We start from the raw sequence: 27,012 nt of genomic DNA on the forward strand, positions 1-27,012 counted from the left end.
CCCTAATTCCTATGTGACCACTTTCAGGTACTTCCACAGTTTCTAACACATCGATAACCCTTATGTCTTTGCTACTACATGGATCTTCATCCCCCTGTCTCCACTGAGACGGCAGATCAAAGGACCTCGCTAGCACACTGGGCTTCAAATATTGGTGTGCTGCCCCCAGCCTTCTCTCTCATGAGTCTTGTTTTATCCCCTTCCCCCTTCAAATCTAGTTTAAAGCACTTTGAGTGAGCCCTGCTATCTCCTGTGCAAAGATGCTTTTCCCACTTTGAGACAGGTGTACCCTGTCCATTGCTAGCAGGCCGAGTGTTGCATAAACTAACCCGCTGTTCTCACATCTTCTAAGATAGTGAATCATTCACTGTTATAAACATCATAACATTAAAAAAAAGTGTCAAAAAGCAGCTGCTAATAAATACTGGAATGAGGTGGAAAAGCAAGAACAGGAGTAAAAATAAAATTTAACTGCTTCCTACCATGTATTCCAAATCTGTTTCATCTGTGAAAAATTGACTTCCTGTCAAAAAAAACCCTATGATTCTAGTATTTGACGTGATTGCATTTAGAGAATAAGTTTATTCATATCCTGTTGCCCTATGCTCTTTTACAGAAGAAAATAAAAAGCAGCAGGTAATATTAATGATTACCATCTTGTAAATAATGCCCTGATAAGCTCATAAAACCTAACATTCAGTCAAATGCAGATACAGAGGTTTGTGATGTTTTCCCTGTAACTATGATAGTTTAACTTTCTTACTTTTCTCTCCCAAATACATAAATAAGAAATCTTACTGTAAGGTTTAGTTACGTAGGATGACTTTAGCTGCTCTAGCAGTTGGTATATCAAAGTGGAAGTCTGACTATATACCTTTTGATTTGCCTCTGCTTCTGGGCATGGGATCTTACTGTTTGCCTTACACAGACCTGGAAGTCACTGGACTCCTCTGTGAGTGCTATGCTCAGGATTCCAGCAGAAAATCAACCGCACTGAAATATGGATAATTTCCTGATAGGTTTGTGAGCTATATCTGTCTACAAAGGGCCCAAAGAGCAGTAGAGCTGGCACAAGTAATGAGGTAGAAGATGCATGCAGCAGAGGTAGCAGTAGCAGACAGAAGAGTTGAACAATCAGGAAGGAGAAAATGAGGCATCCCTTTCTTCCTAAGTGGTGAGTTTACAGAAAATCTCAGCAGGCTTATATAATTTAAGATATGCATTCAATATGCATTTCACCAAATGCATGTAATTCTGCTTTCCATAATCTACGCTGCTATAAACAAAAACCTGCACAGAATCACATGATCAAGATGGGAGGTCTTAAAATGGAAGGATTTAACAGGAATGCATTATTTAATTTCTAAAATAAACAAGCATATACTTTGGACTTTTATCTCCGTATAAATAAATATTAAACAGAGTATCATGATCATTGGATCTTTTGGTCTAACTTCCATTTATCACAACTATGGTCATTTCCATCTGTTGGGTTTTCCCTGTCCTAAGCCTAGTCATTTTTAGTTGATGGCTGTTAGACTAAATTCTATCTTCCAGAAAAGCTGGTTCAGCTGCGTCAGCCTCCTTCCTAAAAAAAAATATAAATAAGCAAGCTATTTCAAGGTGGTATTTATCTGACCTAACTTCTAGCCATTTGTTCTTATTTTGCCTTTCTCCATTAGATTACATATTTCCTTAAATATTGAGAATTTTTTGCTCCTTCAGGTACTTATACATGAATCAAATACTTAATCTTTTCTACTAAACAAAACAAATTAACCTTTTGAAACGCTGTAAGTCTCAGTCTGAATTTCTGGATAGCAATGACAGCCAGATGCTCTGCAGATCAGTGCTTCCAGGACATTTTAGACACAGCCACACCGCATTTAGTTTTGTCAGCCTTTCATTTTACTTTTTAAAACATATGTTCAACCTTCTTTATTAACATTTCACATTTCCAAATAATTTTGTTTTCTTTTTTCTGTGTATGGGTTGTTGGGGTTTTATTTATTTTAATTACTGCTTTCATTTGATCTATGAAGAACAGCAAAGGCACAATGCAAGCTGCTATTAGAACCATCCCTTTCTGTATCACTACTAGGAACTCATCCTATTGGACCACACCTAATATCAAAAGGTGTTGTAAAAATTAAGTCTACTCTGATAAGTCCAATGACATCCCAAGGCAGCATTATTAGGGCACTACTGCATAAACGCTTACACCAATGGAATTCCAATTGATCTTGGTAAATATTAATGGGAAGAAAGTCTCATTGCTATGTCACAGTTGCAGTGAGAAAGCTCAGATTGCTAGAAACACTGCTAGCTTTGGCAGGACACAGCTGAAGCAAAGCTCATTGTCAACTGATATGACACTCTACCATGCCATGTTGCCAGGGAAACAGCAGAAGGAAGAGAATATAACGTTGTTAAACTGGAGGGGTTCTAAAAAAAATTTTACAATGCTGAGGCCAGGCTGTCCTGAAGTAAATGTAGCATACGTAGGATATATTATCATGTTCTATAACATTGGTTCAGTTATAAGCTTTCTCCCCATAACTGATAGACTGAAGGATTCTTGCTGCTAAAGATGCTACTTCTATTACACACATTTTATGCTAAATTATGTGAACTATTATTAATAATTTATTTCTACTGATGATAAACAGTAAAATATGACCAATTGGTAAATAGCAAGGCAAAGTACTGGACTGTGTATTTTGAAAGCAAGTTCTTTCAATCAGTATAATAATGGAAAGAAAGGACAGTGTCAAGATTACATATCTAAAAAATAAGTGACAGGAATTAGAGAACTGAATTAATTGGAGTAGAGGAATTATTCATTGTCTGCTAATTTTGAATATAATCAGGAGACACTGTCATTGGTTGACAAGTTCAAAATTTAACCAAGCCTATTAATAGCTTTAAAAAATGCATTTTGATACTCAAAAATCTGTCCCAAGAAGGAGGCTTAAGTATTCAGTCTTGGCAGCACGTATCATGTGTGCATGTCACATGCATATAGTGTCTCATCCATTACTTTTCATAAGAAAAAAAAGAAAAAGAAAAAAAGAAAAACAAAAAGGAAAAGAAAAAAAGAAAGAAAGAAAAAAAAAAGAAACCCCAGCCACCCAAGACAAAGATCCATCTAACCCAAAATCCCATGCCTTACACTGGCTAATAATAGATAATATGGGGAGAGAAAGAAATCTAAGATCTGGGGAGACACAAATACTTCCCTAGTACTTTATCTGTGCTCCTCATGGAACCTTTCCTAATGGTGCTTGGTTTTTTGAATGCTATTGAACATCAAGTTGATATTTCATAAACAAAGCTGTTGCAAGTCCAAAATCTCTTTCTGGTACATGCACTGTATGATAATGAGTCAAGAAGATTTCAAAGTGTTTAACAGTATTTTTAAAGAAATTAAACTTCCTGTAAACACCTTGGTACATTGCCAGAAAAATGACAGTTTGACAGTTACCTAAGTGTTCTCAGTGTTAGACACCATTATTTTTAGTTTAAAACACCTGCTGGAATGGCAACACTGTAATACAAGCATACAATTATATTTACTTGCACGTGATTTCTTTTCCTAGCACCCAACTTCTGTTCAAAAGAACCTACTCTTGAAAAGCCTATGAAGAAATACCACATACGTCAAACAAAAAAAGTGATGATACTGTAGGGAATTTTGAGTTTACAAAAACAAAACTACTAACACCACGAACAAAAGCACTACTCCTCCTCCTCCTATTATTCTGACTTAATTGCGGTATCATCTGCAATGGCAATGAGTGTGCAAGTGGCTTACATGCATGTCAGCAATTGCAAGGTGACACAGGTCGTAGTAAACACACCTTCTGAAAATATATGCTGCAATATTCTGGGTTACTTGGCTTGCAGTACTTACTGCTCTTACTTTCGTTTAACTGTGAAAATGTTTTTCTTATTGCGCGTTGTTATATCAAAGCCTAACATATGCCTTTGAATTCATGACATTAAAGAAAAGCTTTTTTAATTTCATGTAGCCCAAAGCTTAAGCAGTTTCTTAAATTTAAGATATAAGCTCATAATATTATCTCATTGTTCTGATGGTTTATTTGCTGGAGCAAGTTCTCATTCTGTGGTATCATCTGAATATACAAAAATGTGATGACATTGTAACCTTTGATAAAACACCTGTCATCTCTCTTCAAGAGTCAAAAGTTTATAGTGTATAATGAAGATCAGGTGATAGGAGGACTTGAAATTAGGAAAGAAAAAAATTTAATTAACATTAGCCCTAGTCTCAAAAGGAGTCAGTAACATATTCCAAATATTGTCATCTGTTTTCCAGTTTTAAAAATAACTGTTGTTTTTTACTTTAACTCTGGTTTGTGTAAGTGTAGTCTTACAGTTCCTAACAATACAGTAGCACACCATTCCTATAGATAGGATAATACTTAAGGTAGGGACAACAGAGCATTCTGCCAGTGCCCAAGATCCCCAGAACATTCCCCTGGGTGACCAAGGAACAGATTTGTTCAGTAAGCTACAGCAGCTAATAGAACAAGTAACATGGGAGACATGTCGCAGAATTGTTTTCTGATGATCCAGCATGCTGAAGTTCACTCACTGGCAGCCAAATAATAAGGCCTAAACTCTGATGGAGTTTGTTACACCATCTATCCTATATTGAATTGTTACTAGGAATGACTTTCCAGGAAGTCTCTATATCCTGACTCTACCCATACACCTTTGAATCAGGTGATCTTTGTGTTCTTTTTGTGTCCAGTGTGTTACATGATTTTGGGCAAGTCATTTGAAAGTGTTACAGGTATTATATTTACCCATATGCCTGTCCACCAAATTCTTCAGGTTTTATGCTACTTTTCCTCCCTTATTATGTGGGGACTACAAAAAAAGTAAGCTCTGGGCTATGAAGGTTATTCTGCCTATTGAAAATGGCTGAAAGAGCATTGAAACAGCAGCAACAAATGCAAATTACTAAATACATGCAAGTGTTCTAAATACATGCAGATTCTACAGAGATCTGTTTAATGTTCAAGCTTATTTAATACCTTAGTTAATGATACATTAACTATACTCACAGATAACTACCTTAAAACATACCATAAACACCAGCCAGGACAAATAGAACAACGTAGTGGTTTTAGAATTAATTACAGCTGCATGCCAACTCACTGAGATTTTTTTATTCATAGAAGTCATTCAGTTCAGGGGTTGCAGAAAGCTTAAAGCAAAAAACTTAAGCAAAACGAGGTTCAAAAGTTGGGATAAGAGTTTTGCATCCACAGAATACTTTCAATGCAAAAAAAAGCACAAAGAAGTTGCACTTGAGAAGGCTGTAGTGTAGACTGAGTGCCACTTCAAACTACCCCTACGGAATCTAAAAGATTTTTGAGAACATGAATACCTATTTTATAGAAGAGAAGAGATAAAAAAGGAGAAAATTGAAAATATATTTTTGTAATAATAGATACAATTCTCATTAATCCTACCACAAAAATATATTTTTAGAAAAATTCTATTTGTTAAGTAGAGTTGATCAAGTATCCAGGAACATATCTTTTGACAAGTTTTCGTCTAGTGTTAAGGTTAGTATTCTTATAAAGCCTCATTTGGCTACATTCCTCTAAAACCAGACATTACTTCTTAATAATATTTAGCTATCTTCCAGTTATTTTTCTGTCATAAGTCATATTTCTGTTGTTCTTCTGCCCATATAATGAAATCAAGTTACTTATTTCCTAAGAGTATTAAAGAAATTTCTACCTAAAATTCCAAAATTGTACACACCAGAGTCATGGCACATAGTTGACATTCATGCTTCTGTATTAATGAGATCTAGAAAAACTATAGAGTGTAGAAATGGATACAGAAAACCAAATCATTCCTTATGCAAGGCACCACCTCCAAGAACAACAGTGATATACAGGACAAGTTTATTCAAGGATCTAGTCTTTCAGCATGAAAAAAGGAAAAATCCTGGTAAAGGCTAGGATAGAAAAATATCAGTAAAAATACAACTGAAAATATCAGTAGTATGTCAGACTGAACAGCAAATTTTTAATATAATTTAAGAATACATTGAACAGTGTAAGTTGTTGAGCATCTACTGCACCTCTGCTGTCTCTTTACACTGAAAGTACTGTCCATCAAATCCTACTCCTCCCACCTTTTATCAGTTTTTTGTTCAGGACAAGCCTTTCCTATTGTGGTGGGGAAAGCCACAGCAGTCTAGTTTCTTTCAGAGAGAGTCTGTCAAAATCCTTTTTCCAAAGTAAAGTAGTTTCAGCATCTAGATTCATCTCCCTACATATTTCCTCACTTCTTGAAAAAAAAAAACAACCACAAACCACCACCAAACAAAAAACCACACCAAAACCAACAACCAACACACATAAGCAATTTTCAACTTTAGCAGGCATGTCTTTCCTTTGTATGATATATATTTATTCCTGTTACCTATTTTTTCATGTGTCTGCATATATGTTCTAGTCTAAGTTAATAGTTTCTCCCAGCTTTTTGACCAGCACATGCACCAGCCTAACAACAAAAGCTGTTCTTGAGAAATGTTTCAAACATCATTACAAGTAATGTGATGTTAATAGTAATACCTTCAAGATGATTAAGTATTTGCTATTCACCTTGGAATGCTTTTCAAAGACAGGTACTTGGTATTTTTAGATTTCATGCATGATTTTGCCTGCTATACTATTAAACTGTTTTGGGTTTTATTTGTTAGTAATCCTGTCAAACTTTGTAGAACTTTTGGTATTCAAGATCACTTCCTATTTTCTCATTTCATGCCACACAATTTTCTTCGCTAAAGCTTGTCAAATGTTTCATATCACGTATGTTGAACCAATATCAAAATATTGGTTTGGGCAGATCTACAAACTGTTAAATCAGGTAATTTTGTTTCTGCAAGTGATGTTACTCAGAACAAAGCATAGCAGGAGAAAGACAAAATCCCCAGAAAAGTTGTCTTCCCCTTCTCTCATTTGTTTCCAGGCAGTATAAAGCTTAACATCCTTTGTCTTTTAAAATTACACACAAAGGAAAAATTGTCCAGGCTGGCAACTGATAGCTTGGGCATTATTTTTGTTCTCCCTTCTTCAAATTGGTGTCACTACAATAAGCTCGCCCTGAACTGTTAGCTATTTTCAGGACCTAGCAGTATGCAGAACTAGCTCATTTTTCTCTCAATTTTTACCATATTTGTCAATCATTATTTTAGCGCATCTTCAATAAAGGCAGAGCTCATGCATAGCATTTATCCACTTCTGTCAACAGGAAACACAGACATTACCATATTCATATAGTTTATTTGCTCAACTTCCACAGTTTATAAATCACCCAGATTCTTATAAAACTCTGTCAAGCAGTAAGTTATGTTTGGCATTGGACTAGTTTTATTTAATAGTTCTCTTCACCATAGATACTACACCAGGAAGCATTCTAGACTCAGCAACGCTATTATTTGTAGGGCTTTTTTAATACGTGGCAGCCTCAGTGTTGCAGTTCAAGTGATATACCAATGTAGGTACTTCTTATAGTTTACCTGTTGGAGCTGATTAACACTGTATTGTGTATCCAGCACACCTAGAACATGCCATCTCTACACACTAAAATTATGGATGTGTGTTTGGATAAAGCATAACAGTCAAAGAAGGACAGGTCAAAAGTAACCTGTTCTTTAATGCTAGTAGTGTCTCTCTCCTTTTTGCCATATAAGTAGTAGTTTCAGGAAGATGACTGTTCTCATGTATTTCTTCTATGTTCTAATTTCTCCGCAGATCATAAAAAATTATCTGCAGAATTAAGTTTTATAGATGTGATATATGTCCAAGTGAATACTTGGACAGTATTTGCATACACATGGAAGCTGATGGATGATAAAAGTCTGAATTTCAATGTCGAATACCCTCTACAAGAGTCTTCAATGAGATCATAGGAGAGTAGCCCTTCAAGCTGTTAAAACACGATGTAAAAGCAGGCTTCAGTGTCACTCTGAAATAAACTAGGTGCTTACTTCATTTTATTCTAGATACTGGAATCAAAAGCAACATCTACAAAGATTTTTCAGAGTATATTGATATATTTTTTCCCCTTTGGGCTAGTTCTTTTTGATTTTTAAATCTGAAGAGCAAGGCAGGAAAAGTCTAGAATCACAAGAAACCAACTAACTCCTAGTCAGGTTCTAGATATAAATAAGACATACTTTTCTTAATATCTCTGAAAATGAAGAGAATTCAGGGCAATGCTTCTCTCCCGTCAAGAGGAGGTTACTAAATGAAAGTTTGATCTAGAAATTTGTTACAATAGGAAGGCACTAATGCCAAGAGCAGAATCTCCAGATAATGAAGTCCACATGTAGAAGAGTGAATGGTTAATCAGCATAGTACAGAGAAGAAAATGGAAGTGCAGTTGATAAGCTGTAAAATCACTACGGAAGATAAAAATAGGGAAACATTACTTACGCGATAAGCTATACCAACAAAGGGCCAATTCAAACAGTGCCAACAAGGATTATTGGAAATATAATTTAAGAGAAAATTCCATACTTGTAGAATAGCCTTAGACACATGGAGACAATGATGGAGGCACAACAGAAAGATCTAGACAAACTCTACAGAGCTCCAAAAATTAGGTAACAATGTTCTGTTTCTTAAAACAGATTTTTCTGGTCTGGTATTTCTCGTGACCTAGTATAATTGCTTCTCGAGCTTGTCACTTAGCTGCCTTCTAACAGGAAAAATCTTTGTAAAAGATTTAGTACTCATAATGCATATTTCATTTGCAGTAAAATTCAAGTATTTCTGAAAAGTTTTATCAAAATTCAGCTTAATTTCTTGACCATAACTTTTCTTCCCTTGGAGAATCCTGAAGTGCATGCAAATGGGATTCAACCATATAAGCCAAGCTTGTAAAACAGAGGGAATATTTTTAGTCATGATTTTGTAGGTTCAATTATAGAACTGCAGTGAGATCCTGCCTATATATGTAGGTTCATTTTTAATGAAAAAAATCACGTATGCAACTATGTTGGCATTACACAAGTCCAGTACAAAATAAACAACAGTGAAGAGAAAGTCACAGCTGGCCCTTTCTCCAGGATAGGGGAGTGGAGCTTTTCAGCGTAGAGAATTCACAACAGAGAGATCTGCACTGTGACAGACATCTTGTGTAAAGCTTCAGTACTTCCTTCCACTGAGTCTGCTTGTGGAGCAAATACTGCCTTCTCCCAACCTGTTCCTTCACTTTATCATTTTAGAGAAGTCTATATGAGTTGGTAATCAGTTATGAGATTTTTCAACGATTCCTTGAAATTATTATTTTAGGGGAAAAAAGGGAAAAGGAAATAGCTGCATACAAAGTGGTATCATACCCATACAAGCAACTAGAGGATGTCATGCATGATGCAGCTCTTACACTTACATGTGCTGTACACGACATTTCTTTAGTCTGTAAAGAAACTTTGATATAGATGTGTGTACTACACATAATTGGGGTGGGTGGGTGGGGTGTGGTTGGGTTGGGGGTGTATGTCCAATAAAGAAAAACAGTTGAGGCTGATTAACTAATCCTCTTCTGTAGAGGACTGCCAAAACCAGACCTGGCTGAAAGATCCCCTTTTGTAAACTTACGGAGAATCAATCAGATTTGAAACATTGTATAAAAATTTCTTGAAATAAATTTCCTCCCCAACAACACTTAAGGTGATGGGCCTGCTGTAAAAGAGCAAGGATTCTGGTGTTCTGGACTACTCCAGGAACTGATACTGCTGAACAAACTTTCTAAATATAAAGCAACTGATGATATGTAAAGGAGTACAAGAGAATTAGAAGCATTTTAAGGTTAACTTTCTGATTTAACAGAATAGATTTTAATTCTTCCTGAAAGGCAGCTCTTATCAAACATAAACACAGCACATTTAAGGAACCACTAGATGATAGAATTGTTATGTGTTCCTACCCACAAACTCCCATCTCTTAAGCATCATGTTTTACAAGGCTATAAAAAAAAAAGTTCAAATGAAACCCTGTAAAGGTTAACTCAGGCAACCTGAATGTAACAGCAGACACATAGTTGCACATGTGTTAAGTGTTCATATAAGTTTTTCCATAGTTATGGTATTTGCAAGCTGTGAAAAACAGAAGCTAATAGCATTAAGGGGAATTAAACAGGAAGAGTTATTCATTGGACAAGGCAAATTAGTCATATAAACAAAAACAGAGAAAATTTTCAAGTTCCATACTAATTAAAAGCCATATTTGATTTTTTTTCTTTAAAAACTCATTCCTTCACAAATTCCAATTTTAGCTTCAAAACGTCCCAGGACTTGTAAAACATGGTGTCCAAATTAGCCATCCCTGTACACCAGGATATTACTACTGTCTACCTTTTTAAGTGATGTGTAGAGTAACAACTAAACATTTAGCAAAAGGCACAAAAACCCCAAACCTGCCATCATGTGAAAAGCATCTCCATTTCCCAAAAGTAACATTAAATAAACAAATCTGTCCAGTAGGGAAAACTATCCAAATAAAGGAATCATAGCTTCTGGCTTTTTACTACAGATTGGAAGTGTGGGAAAATCACATTTGGGACTGGGAACTCAGGGATTACTGCCTTGGGAGGGTAGGGAGGTAGCGGGAAGGCCAAACACAGGAGGGGAAAAGGAAGAGAAGGAAAGAGAAGTTGCACTTACTGTTTGGTTATCTTCATACAGCTTCAAGTCATACCCACTCAGCTCCACACAGAAAATTATTGCTGTAACCCCCTCGAAACAGTGGATCCATTTTTTGCGTTCAGATCTCTGTCCACCCACATCCACCATTTTGAAAGTCAGCTCTTTGAAGGTGAACTTATTTTCTACAATCCCTGTGGTCATGTCCCGAGAACGCAGAATATCTTCCACTGTAGGGATGTAGTCCAGTGCTGCAATCCTTTCGAGGTCATTTAAGTAGTATGCAGCATTATCCTCTAAGTGGTACTCATTGGAGCGGCAAAAACACTCCTGCACACCAGGGTCTGCCCAGAGCCGTTTCATGACGCCCAGAAGCTCAGGGGTAATCTCACCTTTGCTCTCAGCTGGGCCTGTCAGGGCAAAAAGCTGCACAGCATCATAGGCTCTGTCAGGATTGTGAAATTCTATCTTAAGGGTGGCTAGAGCCCGAATGATACGTGTGAGAGAGTCAATTGCATTATAGATAATCAGAGGTTTGTATTCCTTACAGGCCTCCAAGTTAAAGCCACCACTATGAATGATTTTCATCTGCTTTACAATAGTACTCTTCCCAGAATTGCTGGTGCCCAGGAGAAGGAGCTTTATCTCTCTTCGTTGTCGCTGACTTTCAGAGCGCAGGTGGCGGTCAATCCTACGGGACCGCCGCGCTGCCTCTTTCTCCTCAGAGCTTTGCCGACATCCCATGGTACAGCAGGCAGTTACAGAAGGGAAGGATTGGAGATTGTCTCACTCTGTTTGCGTCTCTGAAAAGGATCTGTGGTGTCTTTCAGCTCTCGTGCCAGGTACACCTTGAACAAAAAAAAGTCACTATCCAATTCCCGATGGTCCAAGATGCCTGTACCACCTAATTCAGTCCCAGCAGGGGTGCAAACACATGTAGGTATGCAACCACAGAAATAGTCTCTTCAGTAGATGTCATGGCACTCCCCTTTCCAGTGCATAAACAGTGGCACATTCCTGTTAATGAAGGGACACTTCCCTTTGCCACAGTTTGGCTAGATCCATCAAATACTCTTTTCTGTTCTGCATAATTATTTTGCTGCCTTCTGTCCAAAGGTAAGGAGCTGCACTTTCACCTTCTCTGCTCTGGCTCTTGTCTTTTGATTTTATTTTCTGGTTGCTGTGGTGATGCTGCTAGATAAGGCTGAAGCTTTCTTCAATGGTGCTGTACTCGTTTCTCTTCCCCCACTTCTTCAGCTGATCCAGTTCAGCTCTGTAAATCTGTGCTTTCCACCTGCCAAACAATGAGAGAAGAAATGAATGAAATGAGAGAGTCTGCTTCCTTACTGCAAACCACTCACTTTCTCCTCCTCTTCTAGACTTCTAAACCTTTTATTATCCCAAACAGAAAATACAGATGGAAAAATATGTAAAGAAAAGCAAAATCTAAAACCCTAGCAAAAATGTAGGGACAGCTGAAGCTTGCAGACCTAAGAAAATGTGGTTTCTGAACAATAGTAAATCAAATCTCTCTTTCAGCCTTCTGTGTTTTATTATCTAAACCTACATGAAAACAAACAGTGCTGAGCTGTGCCCCAATTTCTCCCTCAGCAAGAGCTTATGGCAGTGCTGTTCCTGCACAGTCCTGTTCCGACTGGTTTTCCTGAAGCAAAAAATGAAACAGACTCACAACTACTTTTCCCAGTCTCTCTATTTATATCAGTATCTTGTACCCAGACAGATGTCCTCCTGAATTTTCTTTCATCTTTTCTGTTTGCACCGAACATTTAAATAACTCAGTTAGGAAGCAAAAGGAGGCTTTACTTCATGGTTTTGTAAAAGGGAGTGTTACTGATCTTTGCAGAACAGAATAACAGGTCTTCCTTCCTGTTGGAGAACAGTACTGTTAAACACGCTACCTGCATCCTGCTTAATCAATAAAGTGATGCACTACTAAACAAACTTTGTAAGCTTCCTTCCATAGCCAAGCTAAGCCTTATTAAGCCTCCTCTCTTCCATTTCTAATACAGGAAATTCTGAGATGCAGTAAAGTGAACAGTGACTACAAGGCAAACATTTCATACAAAATGCACAGGAAATGCTGCCCCAAGCAAGGGCTGACAGCTTTTCAGTGACTGTTAGAGCAATTATTCTTTCCCAAATTAGGGTTTAAGCCTACTAGTTGGAACTCTACAGAAGGCAACAGCAGGAAGCAGTTACCTCTCACAGAGAGAAAACACAGTACTAATACCTGATTGGTGGTAACTTGCCTCTTTTCTATGAAGGGCTTGCTGCTCCCACTAAGCTCTGAGCACAGTGGGCAGCAGAATCACAGATGTCATGGCTTCCTCGCTGTATTCTGGCCACAGCCCACTTTGGCACCTGTCTTGCTGCCTGTTTACTTGTGTCTAGAGGGTCTTCTGTGAGTATTTTCATAAACTAAACTACATGCCACAGATACTGTCAGAGGTAGTCTTAAGAAAAATTTCAGAGCTTACTAAAGTAGTACAACTTCTACTACATTTTAATAAGACTAAATCTCCCAAATTCCATCTTCAAAGTTGCCCTAGAAGCCTTTGGAAGTTTTTCCTGTGTGAACTTACTAGCATTTCAGCATAGATGTGACAAAGCATTAAAATACATATTGAGGGGGATGATTTCACATTACTAGGAGAGGGACAGAATGATCCAAGCCAGATATTGAACCTCTAACTGTTGTGAGAAAAGAAACTGAACTACGACTTCTTGCAGCCTCACAGACAAACAGTTAATCATAACAGGCAATCATTGTTAATCCCTTAACATCACAGAAAAAGGTATAAAGACTGGACAGAGTCAATGGATGACAGTTTTACATATTTGTTCCTGAAGTTTCCTGGTATGTTAGCCTAGGACAGTTGCACTTGCAATCACTCACTCTCAAATACTTTTACTGATTCTATATTTATCTTTAAATCCCCTTGTAACTCTAACCCTGCTTAAGGGAGATACGTAGCTGAACGTAGACCTGGTTACAATTCATGACTACCTGGATGAGTCAGTATAGGTCAGGACTGGTATATGGAGAAGAGCATTATATTTTAGTTAGAAATAGTGAACAGATGATTGTTGCAAACAATTGCAGAATTCCACAGCTGGAACTCTGACCACAAAAAGGTGAACACAAAGAAGCCCAGTATATGAAGTATATTGGTTAAAATGTACTTCAATATCCCACTCATTCCTGTCTTTACTTAGATTCCCAGAACACTATTAACATACACATTTTCAGAATAGCAGCTTTTACTCGGTTTTGAAGATCTCCTATACAGTATTTCAACTTCCCCTCTTCTTTCTTGCTCCCATTTAAACACACCTTCTTACTATATGCTCTTTTATTCTCCATGCTTTAACACCTGCTTGTAAATCCACCCCAGATCCACATGCATGAAAGTAATTAACCAGAACAGGACTTTTACAGTAACCAAATTCAAAACCTAACCATGACAATCTTATTCTCAGTTGTTCTAAAGTAGTTATCCAGTCGATACGTCACATCACCACTACATGACAGTTTAGAGCACTTATCTGTCGTCTTTTCTTGTATGGGCCACAGTGTACAAACAGGCTTGTAATTTAAGCATTTTAAGTACCTTAAATTTAAAGATATCTGAACCCTTTGCCCAAATGCACTGCGTTTTGCTGTTTCCTGGTCTAAAATTCTACAATAGTCTTAATATCAGCTGTATTTACCTTACTTCCATTTGCATGTCAGAAGGATGTTAGCACATGAAGAACAGATTAATCAGCAGAAAATTAAAGTAACAGCATACACATTACTAGAATGGTAATCAGCACAATTTTACTCACAATTTTACTCTAATGGATCAAAGTCATGAAAAGGAAAGCCCTCCAAAATGAGGAGTTATACTTTCTTTAAATAATTGGCTTTTTCCAACGGTCATAGAAGATGAAACGTAAGAGTTGAGGAGGCTGGTTTTTAATAAGTAACTTTCCATCCACACAGAATTAAATTACTGTACTAGATATCAGGCCAAATTCTTAATTATATAAAAACTAAAATTCTTATTTTAATTATATAAAAATTAGAGTTGGCTCCATTAATCACACTTATTCTGACATGTTCAGAACATTTTAAACTGTCTTTCTTTTAAGTCCTCATCATCAGAGGCTTCGTTTTCATGTCATTGATAAGACCACTAGTCAAATTCTTTGTGACATTTTCTATGGAAAATTTTTCATCTTTAATCATGGAGATGCAAGAAGCACATATGGGACTCCCTCTCCTTTTTTATTCAGGTTTCATCCTGAAAAAAAAAACCCAAGAGGCTTGCTGGAGACAGGCAGCAAGAGGATACATATTCCTGCCAAAATGCATCAGTACTTATGATGTCTGAAGATTTTATGCCCGTATAAGATATGCAGATCTTTTTTATACTTTATGTTATTGGCCTCAACAATCATTTATGACAGTTTGGTAGAAAGACACTTGCAAGAGAAAATTATTCTTTTCAGACAGCTTGTACACTCTGTAGAGTATTTCCTATTGCGTATTTCCACAACACATTCAGATGCATCATTCATATCTCACAGTGGTTTAAGTAGCAAGTATTCTGCTTGCTGTCCATTAATGTGTTTAACACAGAAAAGGATAGAGTAGCACCTCCTTATTATAGGGAAGACCAGGAGTATGTAAGCACAGCATAAATGAGTTTTACACGGTTTAATTTCCTTTTTTTTTTTTTCTTTTTTGGCTTCCAGTCATTTCTATTGCATATATCATGATGATACTTGGATATCAATATTTCAAGTAGGAATAGTTAGGTGATTATATTATTGCTTTGGAAATAGTATCTACCATTCTGCTTTACAAATAGTTCACTACAGTAAGAAAGTTTGATTTATTTAAGTAAGTTTTACCACATACACTGAAAAGCACCTTCCATGCTCAAGTCACTACTTTTTAAAGTTCAGGAAAAGAATAACTTTACAAACCATTATGTTGCTATATTTTACTGTGCTGGCTACATGAAGATGAATTTTTCTTGGAACACGCTCAGAAAGTAAGGCACTCTAGAATTTGTTCTGGTTTTTTAGATCAGATTTCACATTAAAAATGCACGTTTCATAGCTGTAAATTTCTGATTAGATAAAAGTCTTTTCAGTTATACTAATGGAAAGCACTATTGCTTCCATTTACTGTTCACATTTCTCTCTAAACTTTGTTTAAAAAAACCCCAGACTTAATCTTTGAATGACCAGATTATACTGCGTATGTGTGTCTAAACTAATATATCTGCCTTCTCCTGAAGCTGCTCAAAATATTAAGAAAACATATTTGTTAAATCTGATGATATATATGGGCTCTTTGTCATGACTAAAATAGGTGTTTCTTCCCACAAGATAAAATTAACATGCCCCATCCTGAGCTAATACTGATCTATTTCAATTATCAAGTAAGTAATGCTAAAAAGTTCACTTTGGGAGTGGGGAGGATACTTGAGCAAAATTCTGCACTGGTTTATTACATTAATCTGTTGAAGTCCATTTAACTGAACAGCCTGTTCAGCACATTCCTCTGTCCATATTTTTGTGGCCAATAAAGCCAGTCGTTATTGTTGGTTTCATATCTAGCCTTGCTCTTTGCCCCTACCTGTCACTTCTGTCTTGCTCAAAATGATCTGTGTGTTTGTAAGCATAAACACTTATCCCTTTTCTCAGCACGTACCCAAGTAATGGCCGGGGGGGAGGAGGGAGGAGGAAGGAGAATGGCACTACAACAACACAATTCAATTGTAAAAATTTCCCTAAGGAAAAATCCCAGTATTGTCTCTTATTGCATTAGCTACTGGCACTTTATCAGGGAATGCAGAGCTACAGAATCTGCCTTGAAAAATGTTCCCCCCCCCCAAGCTTTTATTGAAAGGAGCTGGCTCCTAGGCTGAGAACAAAGCCAATGGCTGTTACTATCACAGTCAATATTGAGATTGTGCATACAGTATGCTGTTAGAAGCGGTAACTTCAGCTGGCATTGTAGGCACAAAGCTATATTCTCCCTCAAATGCAAGTAGTACCAGTAGTCTAATAATTTAGCTTCACCACCACTAGCCTGCACACCCAGAGCTTTAGAAGCCTAATTCTATTCAGCTTTTTACACTATTTCCATCCTAGTAGCCAGATGATACATATAATCTTTCCCCAGTAGGACCTAATTTAAGAAAATAAAACAAAGTTCAAAAGGTTGCAGTAAACTTTCCACAGCCGTTTTAGCTATAGTTGCCAGCAATCTTGGTTAATTCAGGACTGGTATTCTATTCAGTATTACAGAACGTATACTAACAGCGCAAGAAAACAAAACCTTACCCAAGCTACACTTTCCCTCCTTACTGGTTCTAATCGCTTCTTCTTTCTCTTTACTTATCTGAAAGTTTAGAGGTAGTGGACCTGCCTGTTTGAGCACTTACCCATGTAACAGCAAATGCAAGCAAATCTAGCAAGAAGTAGCACAGCACACTTCCAAGACTTACAAGTGTAAGCTAACCTAATGTAATCAGCTTCTAACGATTATACACATCCACAGAGAATTCTAGTAATTTAACGAAACCTTATTTTCAAAGGTTTTAATTTTCAATCACTTCTTACACTATTAACAAAAGAGAAAAAGACATGAGGGAGTATGATGTATCAGGAAATACCCAAGGTAGTTTACTGAGGAAGAAGTCAAGGGTTCTACTAAGCAGGCATCACTTTTTTTTTTTTTTTTTTTTTTGAGTGGAACCAAGACTAACATGCATGCAGTATAAATGCAACATTGAAATAACTTCACAGAAGTTAGTTTACTGTTTAATGTGTAGTGATTAAAGTGCATTTATTACAGAATGAAGTTGTTTTAAAACTCTGGCTGCAGACATTACTAACATTTACTAACATTCTCTTTAGACAAACATTGAAATCTGCAAGGAGGAGGAAAAAAAGCTGACAGAAACAAAAAGACTGGATGAGGTTTTTTTCTTCATGCAGCCTCTTAGCTGATCGCACAACTTTTTCTTCTGCAGTTGGCTGACATTATTATTTATGTTGCTGTTTTCCATTGCTTAACGCTTTGGGAAAGTACGTTGAAAATATCTCCATCAGATATCTATCTCTAAATAAATGTCTGGGGAAATTTTTCATATTAAAAAATTCTTGGGCACTTCTGAACAGAGCATTTGGGGGAAAAAATGAAATGTTTCATCCACACTAAAAGAAATTGAGAGCTTTTCTTTAAAATTCTGCTATACCTTCAAACTTTGGGGCAAGAACGTGAAATTCAACACAAGATGAGCTTTATGGTGTGGGTGTGCATTTGCCACTCTCATAAAACAGCAAGTTTAACTTGGTGACTTTAAAAAAAAATTAGTTTTAGTAGAGTAGCAAAAGGATTCCATTTCAAGAAAGCATTTTCCAGGCAAGGGTAATTGATCTTGCTGGTCTAGAAGCTTAAGAAAAAAAAAAAGAAAAAAAAAAGGAAATAGAAGATTTTGTGTTAAGAAAAAACAGAAACAATCTATCCACAAGAATGCCTGTGCCTCCAGAGCCAGAAGCATAAACCAAAGTTATGAAACCAAGTCATGAATTTTCTGCCTGCAAGTATTTGTGGAAACCCCTGATATTCCCCTCTATCCTTCTACATATAGGGTAAAAACCTATTATTGGTGTTACTCACTATTTTTATTGAATCTATGCTTCAACTTGACAGACAAGCTGTACAGACATCAATATGACCTCCTGTGATAGAATTAAGATTGTTTTGCTTGAAAAAAGTTATTTGAGAAACTTTAAGATATATTAAGGGGGAATATTCAAGTACTCAGAAGTTGTACATACAAATTATGGCCAAACTTTTAGTTCTATATTAAGGCACTATAATTGCATCCAAAACAAAGGGTGGGTCAGATCTAATAATTGAACAAAGAAAACATAGCAGAGAAAGCTGTTTTCTTTCATGGTTTATTTGTTACAGAAGTTAAAATGCATATTCTGTTAGTCAAATGAGCGAAGAAAGAAGTGTCATGATTTAATTAGCTGAATGTTTGGCTGGACACTGCTGCATTCTACCCCTCTGTCATGGTGATTCTTTGTGATGTTAATTAACTCCCTTAAGCCCATCTTTTCACAGATGATCTCTGCTTGTGATTTTCATTTCTTAGATGCCCAACTTGAGACGCTGTGATCAGGAAAATGCAGCAAGTTTTCAAGTAAAATGAGCCTGAATGGTAGCTATGTTGTATATATTCAAATATTGAAAAAGACATCTTTTTTTCACTTGATCCATCTTGAGACTTTTAAGAAATCTTAAACCATTTAAGAAATAGGGCCTAACCTCTACACTAACTTCCCAAGGCAGACCTAAGAAATTAATTAATGTCTGTGCAATAGACAAAAAATATGAGAGTAATAACAAAGTCATATCGATAGCACAGTCTAGCTGAAGTACATTACATATCCAGACCACACACACAATAACCAGTACAGAATAATGGAAGCTGCTGACTAAGGAAAGGGTTCTTAAAGGAAAGTCAGATCAAGTAGTTATAAACCAAATCATCACATACATGTGGGCAGGTATGTGTGCATGTCAGGGATAATCAAGGTTACTGAAGAAGGTATAAGGACAATGATTTAAAAGAAATTAATAATATTCAGAAATCCTCAGTCCAGGGCAGGGAATGAGAAGGGCATTGGCCAGAACTAGTGCTGTACCATGAGCCCCTTACCACCAGCACTGACTGTTAAAATCCAACGGACAACTGCTTCCAGCATACTTCCCAGAAAGATAGTTGGTAAGTCCATTAGGTTCTCATCTGCTGATTCTCACTGTGATTTTATAGAAATACTTAAATCTCTAGTGTAAAAACTGAGCTCAACTGTTAAAATTGCCACCTAGGGATACATGGCAGAAGGAAGTTTTACAAGGAAATAGCGGAGAACCCAAGGAAAACGGCTTGCTGCTATTACATGTAGTCATAGACCTAGCAGTGTGTAATCTAGATTTAATTGATATATAATAGAATTGATTTTCTGCAGTGAGATACTATATTCATAGGTTTAAACATCACATCTTTGTCTATTGTTTGGAAAACATCCAACATACTTCAGCAGTATTGATGAAATACAAGTTATGCTAGTTAGTGGTACCCACTAGCTAAGCATAACACCCCATCAAAATTTAGCATACAGATTTGATTCAAGTTTTAGGAAAACAAAAGAACCTATAGTGAAAACAAAGTATTCCTTATAAACTGAGTATCAAACCCCTGCTTTTCAAAAAAATAGATTTTGATCTTTAGTTATTAGCATTGAAGTTTGCACCAGCTCAGCGGAGATCTAGATCACAGTAGAATACAAGAACCTGTTAGTTATTTTTCTTTTAACTATGCACACCCCACTTACTCAGGAAGTTGGAAACATTAAGTCCTATAAAGCACTAATACCTAAATACTTGGTGGGTATTTAAATCATGACCTATATTTTAGCAACATTCACAAATGAGTGTGAAACCGAGAAGCATCAACGCAACCAGTACAGAATACTGATTCTTGAATAGAGCCAAAAATACAACAGTGTATTATTCTGAGTCGTGTTGCTGAAAATCCAGAGTGGTGTCAGTGACTGCTTATGGAGTTGCCTATGCTTCATAGTGGTTTAATTAAGACCAGATTCTGCCACAAGTCATTTTAGAGGTGACCTTTAGACTTCCATAAAGAATTAAGTATTACAAGAATATTACAGTGCGTCTAACAGTGGGTGTGCAGAAAATCATGGCTTCTAGATGAAAGTGAGAAGAAACAACACACATAGCATCTGCTTTAGGGACATACAAACATCAGACTCATTTAAAAATCTGTAACAAAGCAACAAACAAAACACAGTACCCACTCAGTGTTTTGTAAGCACCTCAGGTGATGACAGTAGCATAGGTTATGTCTTCATTAGAGTTGCTGTTTAGCTTTTCTCATTGGTGTTACCATAGCTCTTATATGGGTGATTCATAAGCTAAGACTCACATACCACCGGCTTGCTTTTTCATGGGTCTTACAGAGCTTAGGGAGATTACTTTATTACATAAAAAAAGATAGTAAACATTAGGTTTGGTCATTAATATAGTGGAAAATTTCCTATCGCTCATTCAACCTTATTGCACACAATACCTTATGAAAGCATAAGGAAATTTTGGTAGTTATAAGCAAATGAGAGTTAGAGGGATTTGAAACAGCATAACAATGTAGCCTTGTAAATGGAGTTTCTCTTCCTGTGCATAAAAGGTCACATAACAGAGCAAAACCATGCTTGTCTCAGGCCGTTACAGTAACAGGTACGAGCTAATCAGAGGTCAAAATCAGAATCTCTGTAGTAAGAACTTGAGAGCCTGGGTACAGATAACAGTATCCTGAAGACAGTAAGTTTCTTTAATGTGATACAGAAAAGCAGCCAGTGAACGTTCAAAGACTGAATGTCAAGGCCCAGACAGAGGCAAGGAGAAGGTGCTCCAGTAAATGGGAACCATAGCAAAAATAGACAAGTTTTATCTATGGTGATGGCTAGGAAAGCATCTTTGAGACTTGATAGAGACATAAATCACAGTAGTTCTGCTTGTTCATTTTGAAGGAAAGAACCAGAGGAAAGGCAAGAATTAAGACAAAGAACAAGACAGTAAAGTCACAGAAGCTAGGTAAGATCCCTAGGGTAAACAGAAAGGGTCTGTAAACACAGGAACTAAGAAACTTCTGTATTCATGAAAAGAAGAGGGAAGGGATAGCAACAGAGAAAGGAAAGACAAGCTGAGAAGAGCAGATGGGCGCATCTTGCTATATTACATGGGCAGAAATCAGCAGAAATCTATATAGGGAAGAAAAAAGGCCAGTGGTAGTAGGAAAGGTTTGACTCAGAAGCTGTAGAGATGGATCTGTACCTGTGGAATTTGATTACGGTAGGAAAAAGGAGGAAAAAGACGAAAAAAAAAAAGATAAAAGAATAAATCCATGGTGGAAAAAGTCACCTGGGTTATCACACTTTCACCAGAATGGTGGAATTTGCTAGAAAAAAGGCATTGCTGAGAGTGAATCAGGGCTGGAAGTTGGCAAGAGAGACCTTGCAATGAGAGGCAGAGCAAAAGGCTTTGGAAGGAGGAAAGCAAAATATGGGAAACTTTCAGCAGAAGTAATGAACACTGAATTCACAGCAAGGCTGAGCAAAAGCAGAGGAGGAGTGGACTGGCGATGTGACAGTTAAAGCTGGGAACTAAGCAACAGAGAATGAGTAATGTTTCACAGAGAACAAATCAAAAGAACCTTGGTGAATGGAAAAACAGGAAAACAGACATAGGTTGAATGAGTATGCAGGAGCAGCAAGTTATCAACATGAGATAGTCAAAAAGGGAACGTAGGAGATTTATGAAGAAAGAACAGCATAGGGATGTTTAGAGACAGTCACTCAAAGAAAGCATGAGAGGAATGAGCAATCTGATGCAGGAAGAGTATCAAAGAACTGGTCAAAATGGGAAACAGTAGGAGAGGAAAGGATTGTGAAAGAATAAAGCCAGTAATTCTCTAATTTAGGGATGGACAAAGAAAACCTGACAAACCTGCTGAAGTTATCAGCCTCACAATAAGATATAAACATGTATTAATATGCTGTTCTTCACAGAACAAGAGGAAGAAAGGAAGAAAGTGTGGATATCAGCATAACAGGCAGGGCTGTTATCAAGGATGAATTTGATACGTAGGGTAGAAAACAATTTCCAGCCTTAGGCCACATTAAAGTTAAACATATGAACTGTGTCAGAAGGTGTCGAAATCAGAACCGTGGATCTCCTAGGTTCCATCTTAACAACTCAAATTAAACATGATTTTATTCACAGAAGGGGAGGTGAGGAGTGGAAGAAGTATTAGACCACAGCCCAGAGGGGGGTGCGGGGAAATCCCAAGAGGCTAAACAGAATCCACAGTGTTCTCTCAAGTGTGACTCATGGGAGAGGACTTGTATGCTACCAAGCACAGATTACAGCTGCAGCCTACGTCTCATTCTGCTTCTCTTTTGAAATTCAGAAGCTTTGACAGTCTTACAATCCTGCTGCATGCAAGAGCTTCAGCAGGTACATATCAGACAGCTGAGCCATTGCCGTAGTTACTCTTTAATTCAAAGGCCTTTTTTTTTTTTTTTTTAATAATCTGAATATGAAGGAAGTTATGCATGTTCTGGTTCGAGATGAAATTGCTTTGGACTGAATCCAAAACACAGATCTACCTCACAAAAGAACTCTGCAACCGGAAACATTTCAGTACAGCAGTACAATGGTTAACTAGCTCCTAGTTTCAAAAGCTAAGCTAATACTTTTTAATAATATTTTGCCATCTAGACTATATAAATTAAGCTCTTTTTCACTCCCAATAAAGCAAAAAGGCCTTAGCATCCTGATGCCTCAACTTTTTCAGCTACCATTTCCCTCTACCAACATCCCCTCCTAAACAAAACAAAAGGCCTACAAATTGCTGCTACCATAGAGAACCTAACATCCTTTTCAAGGTTTAACAGTTACTAGGCCTTCTCTTCAGTCTCTTCTTTCCAGTCCCCCATCTCTGGAGGGATGGTCACACCTTCCTTACACTCCAGCTGCAGTTACCCCAGATACACGCCCACCACTGCAAGCCAGAGGGATCCAAGTTGCTTCGTGCAGGCTGCTAACTAGGATTATGAGCTTGTTATGTTGAGCATACATTGAATGTTAGAGAACACCAGAGTGGTTAAGTTTCTTTCATCAGACTTCAAAAATGTCTTTTAATAAGCTGATAGCAGATGAAGTGAGAGATGGTGCAGATTTAACTGTCTGAAGAAACTGAAGGCCGAATTTATCCAGAGAATGCAGAGCAGCAGATGCTTGCGCTGCTCTAGCATCTCTAGCAATGTTCTCAGTGTGTTTTTCATCACTCATGCTCTGGAGAGTTGAAGTTTCTTAGGTAATGTTAGTTTTTTTCTCTTATTCAACCTTGGTTTTCTACTGAGATCAAGAATATTTCTACTTGGCACTAAGTAATACTACAATATGAACTAGAGGAACTTAAGTAGTTGTGGTGAAGTGGCAGCCTATGATAAGTGACACTTTGGAGTGAGAATATTCATAGTTCACCTTCAACAAAATAAATAGCACTGTCATTGTTTAAGGGAAAAATAAAAAAAAACCCAAACCCTGTAAAGTGCTATGGTGGTGATCCACTTACTATAAAAAGAACCATTTTAATTGACTTCCGTGGGTTTTGCAATAAGCCTGTATCCAGTTTTGAACAGGGTGTATTTAAAAACATTGCAAGCAGGATACCTAACTGCTAGCAATGTAGACAGTTTTAGTGACAAAAATTTAGTATTTACTGCGTAATTCATACTCTTCTTATATATGAATATCTACAGCTGAAAACATCTGTAAAAATAGATACAAAATTGAATAGTCCAACTTTCAGCTCCCCATTTTTATATGATCTCATCATTATTGTGTTACTAGTAGATATTGAAGCATGATCCAGTATCATTGTGTTTTCAGATTAATTTCTTCCCTATACGCACATGTTCCAATCCTGGCTTCTATTGGCATTCACCACATATGTTTGTTCACAGGTCTAGGCAACCTTATAAGAACAGAAGCCACATTTGACCACGTAGATTTTGAGTCATACTATGACAAAACCCAGTCAGGATGGCTTCACATATTCATAGGGTTATACAGATTTTGTCAGTATTGCGGATCACATTCATATCATTCTAAGAACAGATTTTTGTTTATTACAGAAATAGAACAGTAGGTATTATATATTGGATAATATTTTTAAAATGCATAGGTAATAAAATAAGCTGCTAAAAGCAAGTCCATCTTTTGAAGAAGCTTGCATGGACTTTTAACCTGGGTATTTACCGTAACATAGGAGTAGCGTGATTTACATTTGGCTGGGCACAAGTTGTTATTTTTCAGCCTCAAGCAAGTTTTAGTTATTTTTCCCCCAAACCTGAAACATCTAAATAATAGATGGGTTTAATTTGTTAGAGATAAGCCAAATTCCAATAACATTTTCTCTTGTGCTTTCATTATTTTTCAGCTGTGCATTGCTAACTGTACTACTATTACTAGTATCAGCAGTTGTAGCTCCAAATTTTGTAACACATACTAATGATTCTTTTGGTGTTCTATTAACACTGCTGGTACTTTTGTATGTACACATGTGCATGGGGCAGGGGGAGGAGACAGGTGGAGGAGGGCAATTACTACTCCTATTCAAGTGTGTGTTGCAAGGACATTTTCAGCACTCAGAATTTTTTCCCTGATTACAAATTTTTTATTCCCTATAGTCCTGCAAATTCCCTAGCCACGCAACCACAATTTCTGTATCTTCACCAAAACACAACAGCATTTTTACCAGTTCTTTAGACTTCAAATTGCGTCTGCAAATAATCTGTCTCTCCTATTATACACGTTCTCCTATACTGAGGTCAAAAAAATTTCCCTTTTGTATCACACCTCAACTAGAATGGTCTCCTCTTCTTTAAGGTACCTAATTAATTAGATCACCATTTTATGACCTTTATAATTTCATTCATTTTGTTTGAAGTAGTCTTTTGAATCAAATATTAAGAACTGATAGGTTGATTTATGATACTATATCTACTGCTACTGTTAATAGTAATAAAAACAAACTTTGCAGGGTTTTCCACATGAGGCAGTCCTACCAGCTTAAGTGAGAGATTCACAAGCCAGACAAATGTATGACAATAACCACACAGTACGGGTTTAACACAGCATTTCAAATGGTTGCTCTTTTGTTCTTTTTATTCTCAGCGACATCTCTCCTTGACTCAGATAGCTGTGGCGCTAAAATTATCTTAAAGCTGAAAGGTTCTAATCAAGCCTTTCGTTTATTCATTATTCAGCAATGGATCCTTAGTTATTAATTTCTCACATTACCAAAAAAAATTACTTTGGTAACACTGTATCCTACTATTAAGATGGTACATAAAGCTGAAATTTTACCCCTGATAAGAAGCCATGAATTGCTAGCTATTCTAGTTAGCATTCTGCACTTCACGCACGAGATATGCGGGAAAAAAAGCTGATGACTTACCACTTTATTTCTTTTTGCTCACTAAAAATCAGCTGTTGATACTGTTGTAAAACAGTAATGAGAAACAGGCACAGATCTGGGATAAGGATTAGTATATATATATGCTGGAAGTTATTCAGAATGCATCTATACCTCAGTGGAAAGGTCATACACAAATTTCTCAGCAAGGCATATGAGGTCAAAAACAGTGTAAAAGGTATTGCAGGAGTATGTATTTCATCTTCCCAATTCATCCTAAACTCACAAAGCAGATGTACCAAGTGGGGGCCACTGTCCACAATGCATAACAGAACAATAATTTATCTTGAAAACTTTGTTAAAAAAGTATGAAGACCACTCAGATTATTCAGTTAGCAGGGGTGAGGTTGGGGGCTCTGCATTTGCAGTGATCTGTTCTCACGTAGCACTGGCTTAGTATCATACCGTTTCTTGCCTGATAACTACTTGTAGCCTTCCAGGAAAATTGTGCTTAAAAGCATTGGCTTTGTTACATTTTGGTTCATTTACATCATACCTCAAGACTTTTAATTTAAGATATTGGAGTCAGTATTGTAACTAGGAAAAGATGGCAAGGGGTACTGCCTCCTGATACCAACTGTGACATTTAAACAGCTTTTGCATCTTTATTGCTGCAAGGGTGAAAAATTTCCCGCAGAATGCATCTTGGTACTAAGAGAATAACTCATTGTCTAACATCAACCCAAAAAGGTACAGACATTCCAGAAAACAAAGCCCATTTCATACCTCTTAACTCCAGGAAAATGCCTGATAAGGTGTCTCCCTACCTCTACCAAAAGCACAAATGAAGACAATAGTCAAAGAGCTACCAGCTGACTTAGCTTTCAGCGCAACCCACCTTAAAGCAATTTAAATTTTGTTTCAATTTCTTCCAGCTGGCAGCAATCCCATTAAGATGCAATGCCACTGAAATGCACACTTACTAGCAATCTCCTCCTCCCAAAGTATATTCTGTATTAAATACTTCAGGAGGAATAAAGCAAGCAGTTTGTGTTATCTTTTTGCCTACTGAAGACTCCATGTGTTAGAGAAACATCTGGTAGAAGTTTTAAGTAGTTTTGCTCTTTTAGAGACACAGGAATGACATAGAAATAGCAGAACAAGATGGTAGATTATCATCATAATACTGATTGTGTCGCCTTGACTATTCTG

At 37.0% G+C, this 27,012-nt stretch overlaps 2 protein-coding genes across 2 annotated transcripts in view; one reads left to right on the forward strand and one right to left on the reverse strand.

Moving 5' to 3' along the window:
- The window catches only part of RSPH14 (radial spoke head 14 homolog), a 94,411-nt gene that overhangs the window by 38,709 nt on the left and 28,690 nt on the right, over window positions 1-27,012 (forward strand). The gene's annotated exons all lie outside the window — the stretch shown is intronic.
- GNAZ (G protein subunit alpha z) overlaps window positions 1-27,012 on the reverse strand; it is a 71,934-nt gene that overhangs the window by 28,424 nt on the left and 16,498 nt on the right. Inside the window, exon 3 of the mRNA XM_005445253.4 lies at window positions 10,721-11,993. Coding sequence (XP_005445310.1) covers window positions 10,721-11,443 — 723 coding nt within the window. The 5' untranslated portion in view covers window positions 11,444-11,993. The remainder of the gene's footprint in view (window positions 1-10,720; window positions 11,994-27,012) is intronic.

The sequence above is a fragment of the Falco cherrug genome, chromosome 1 (genome assembly GCF_023634085.1).
Source record: "Falco cherrug isolate bFalChe1 chromosome 1, bFalChe1.pri, whole genome shotgun sequence".
Taxonomy (NCBI): Eukaryota; Metazoa; Chordata; class Aves; order Falconiformes; family Falconidae; genus Falco; species Falco cherrug.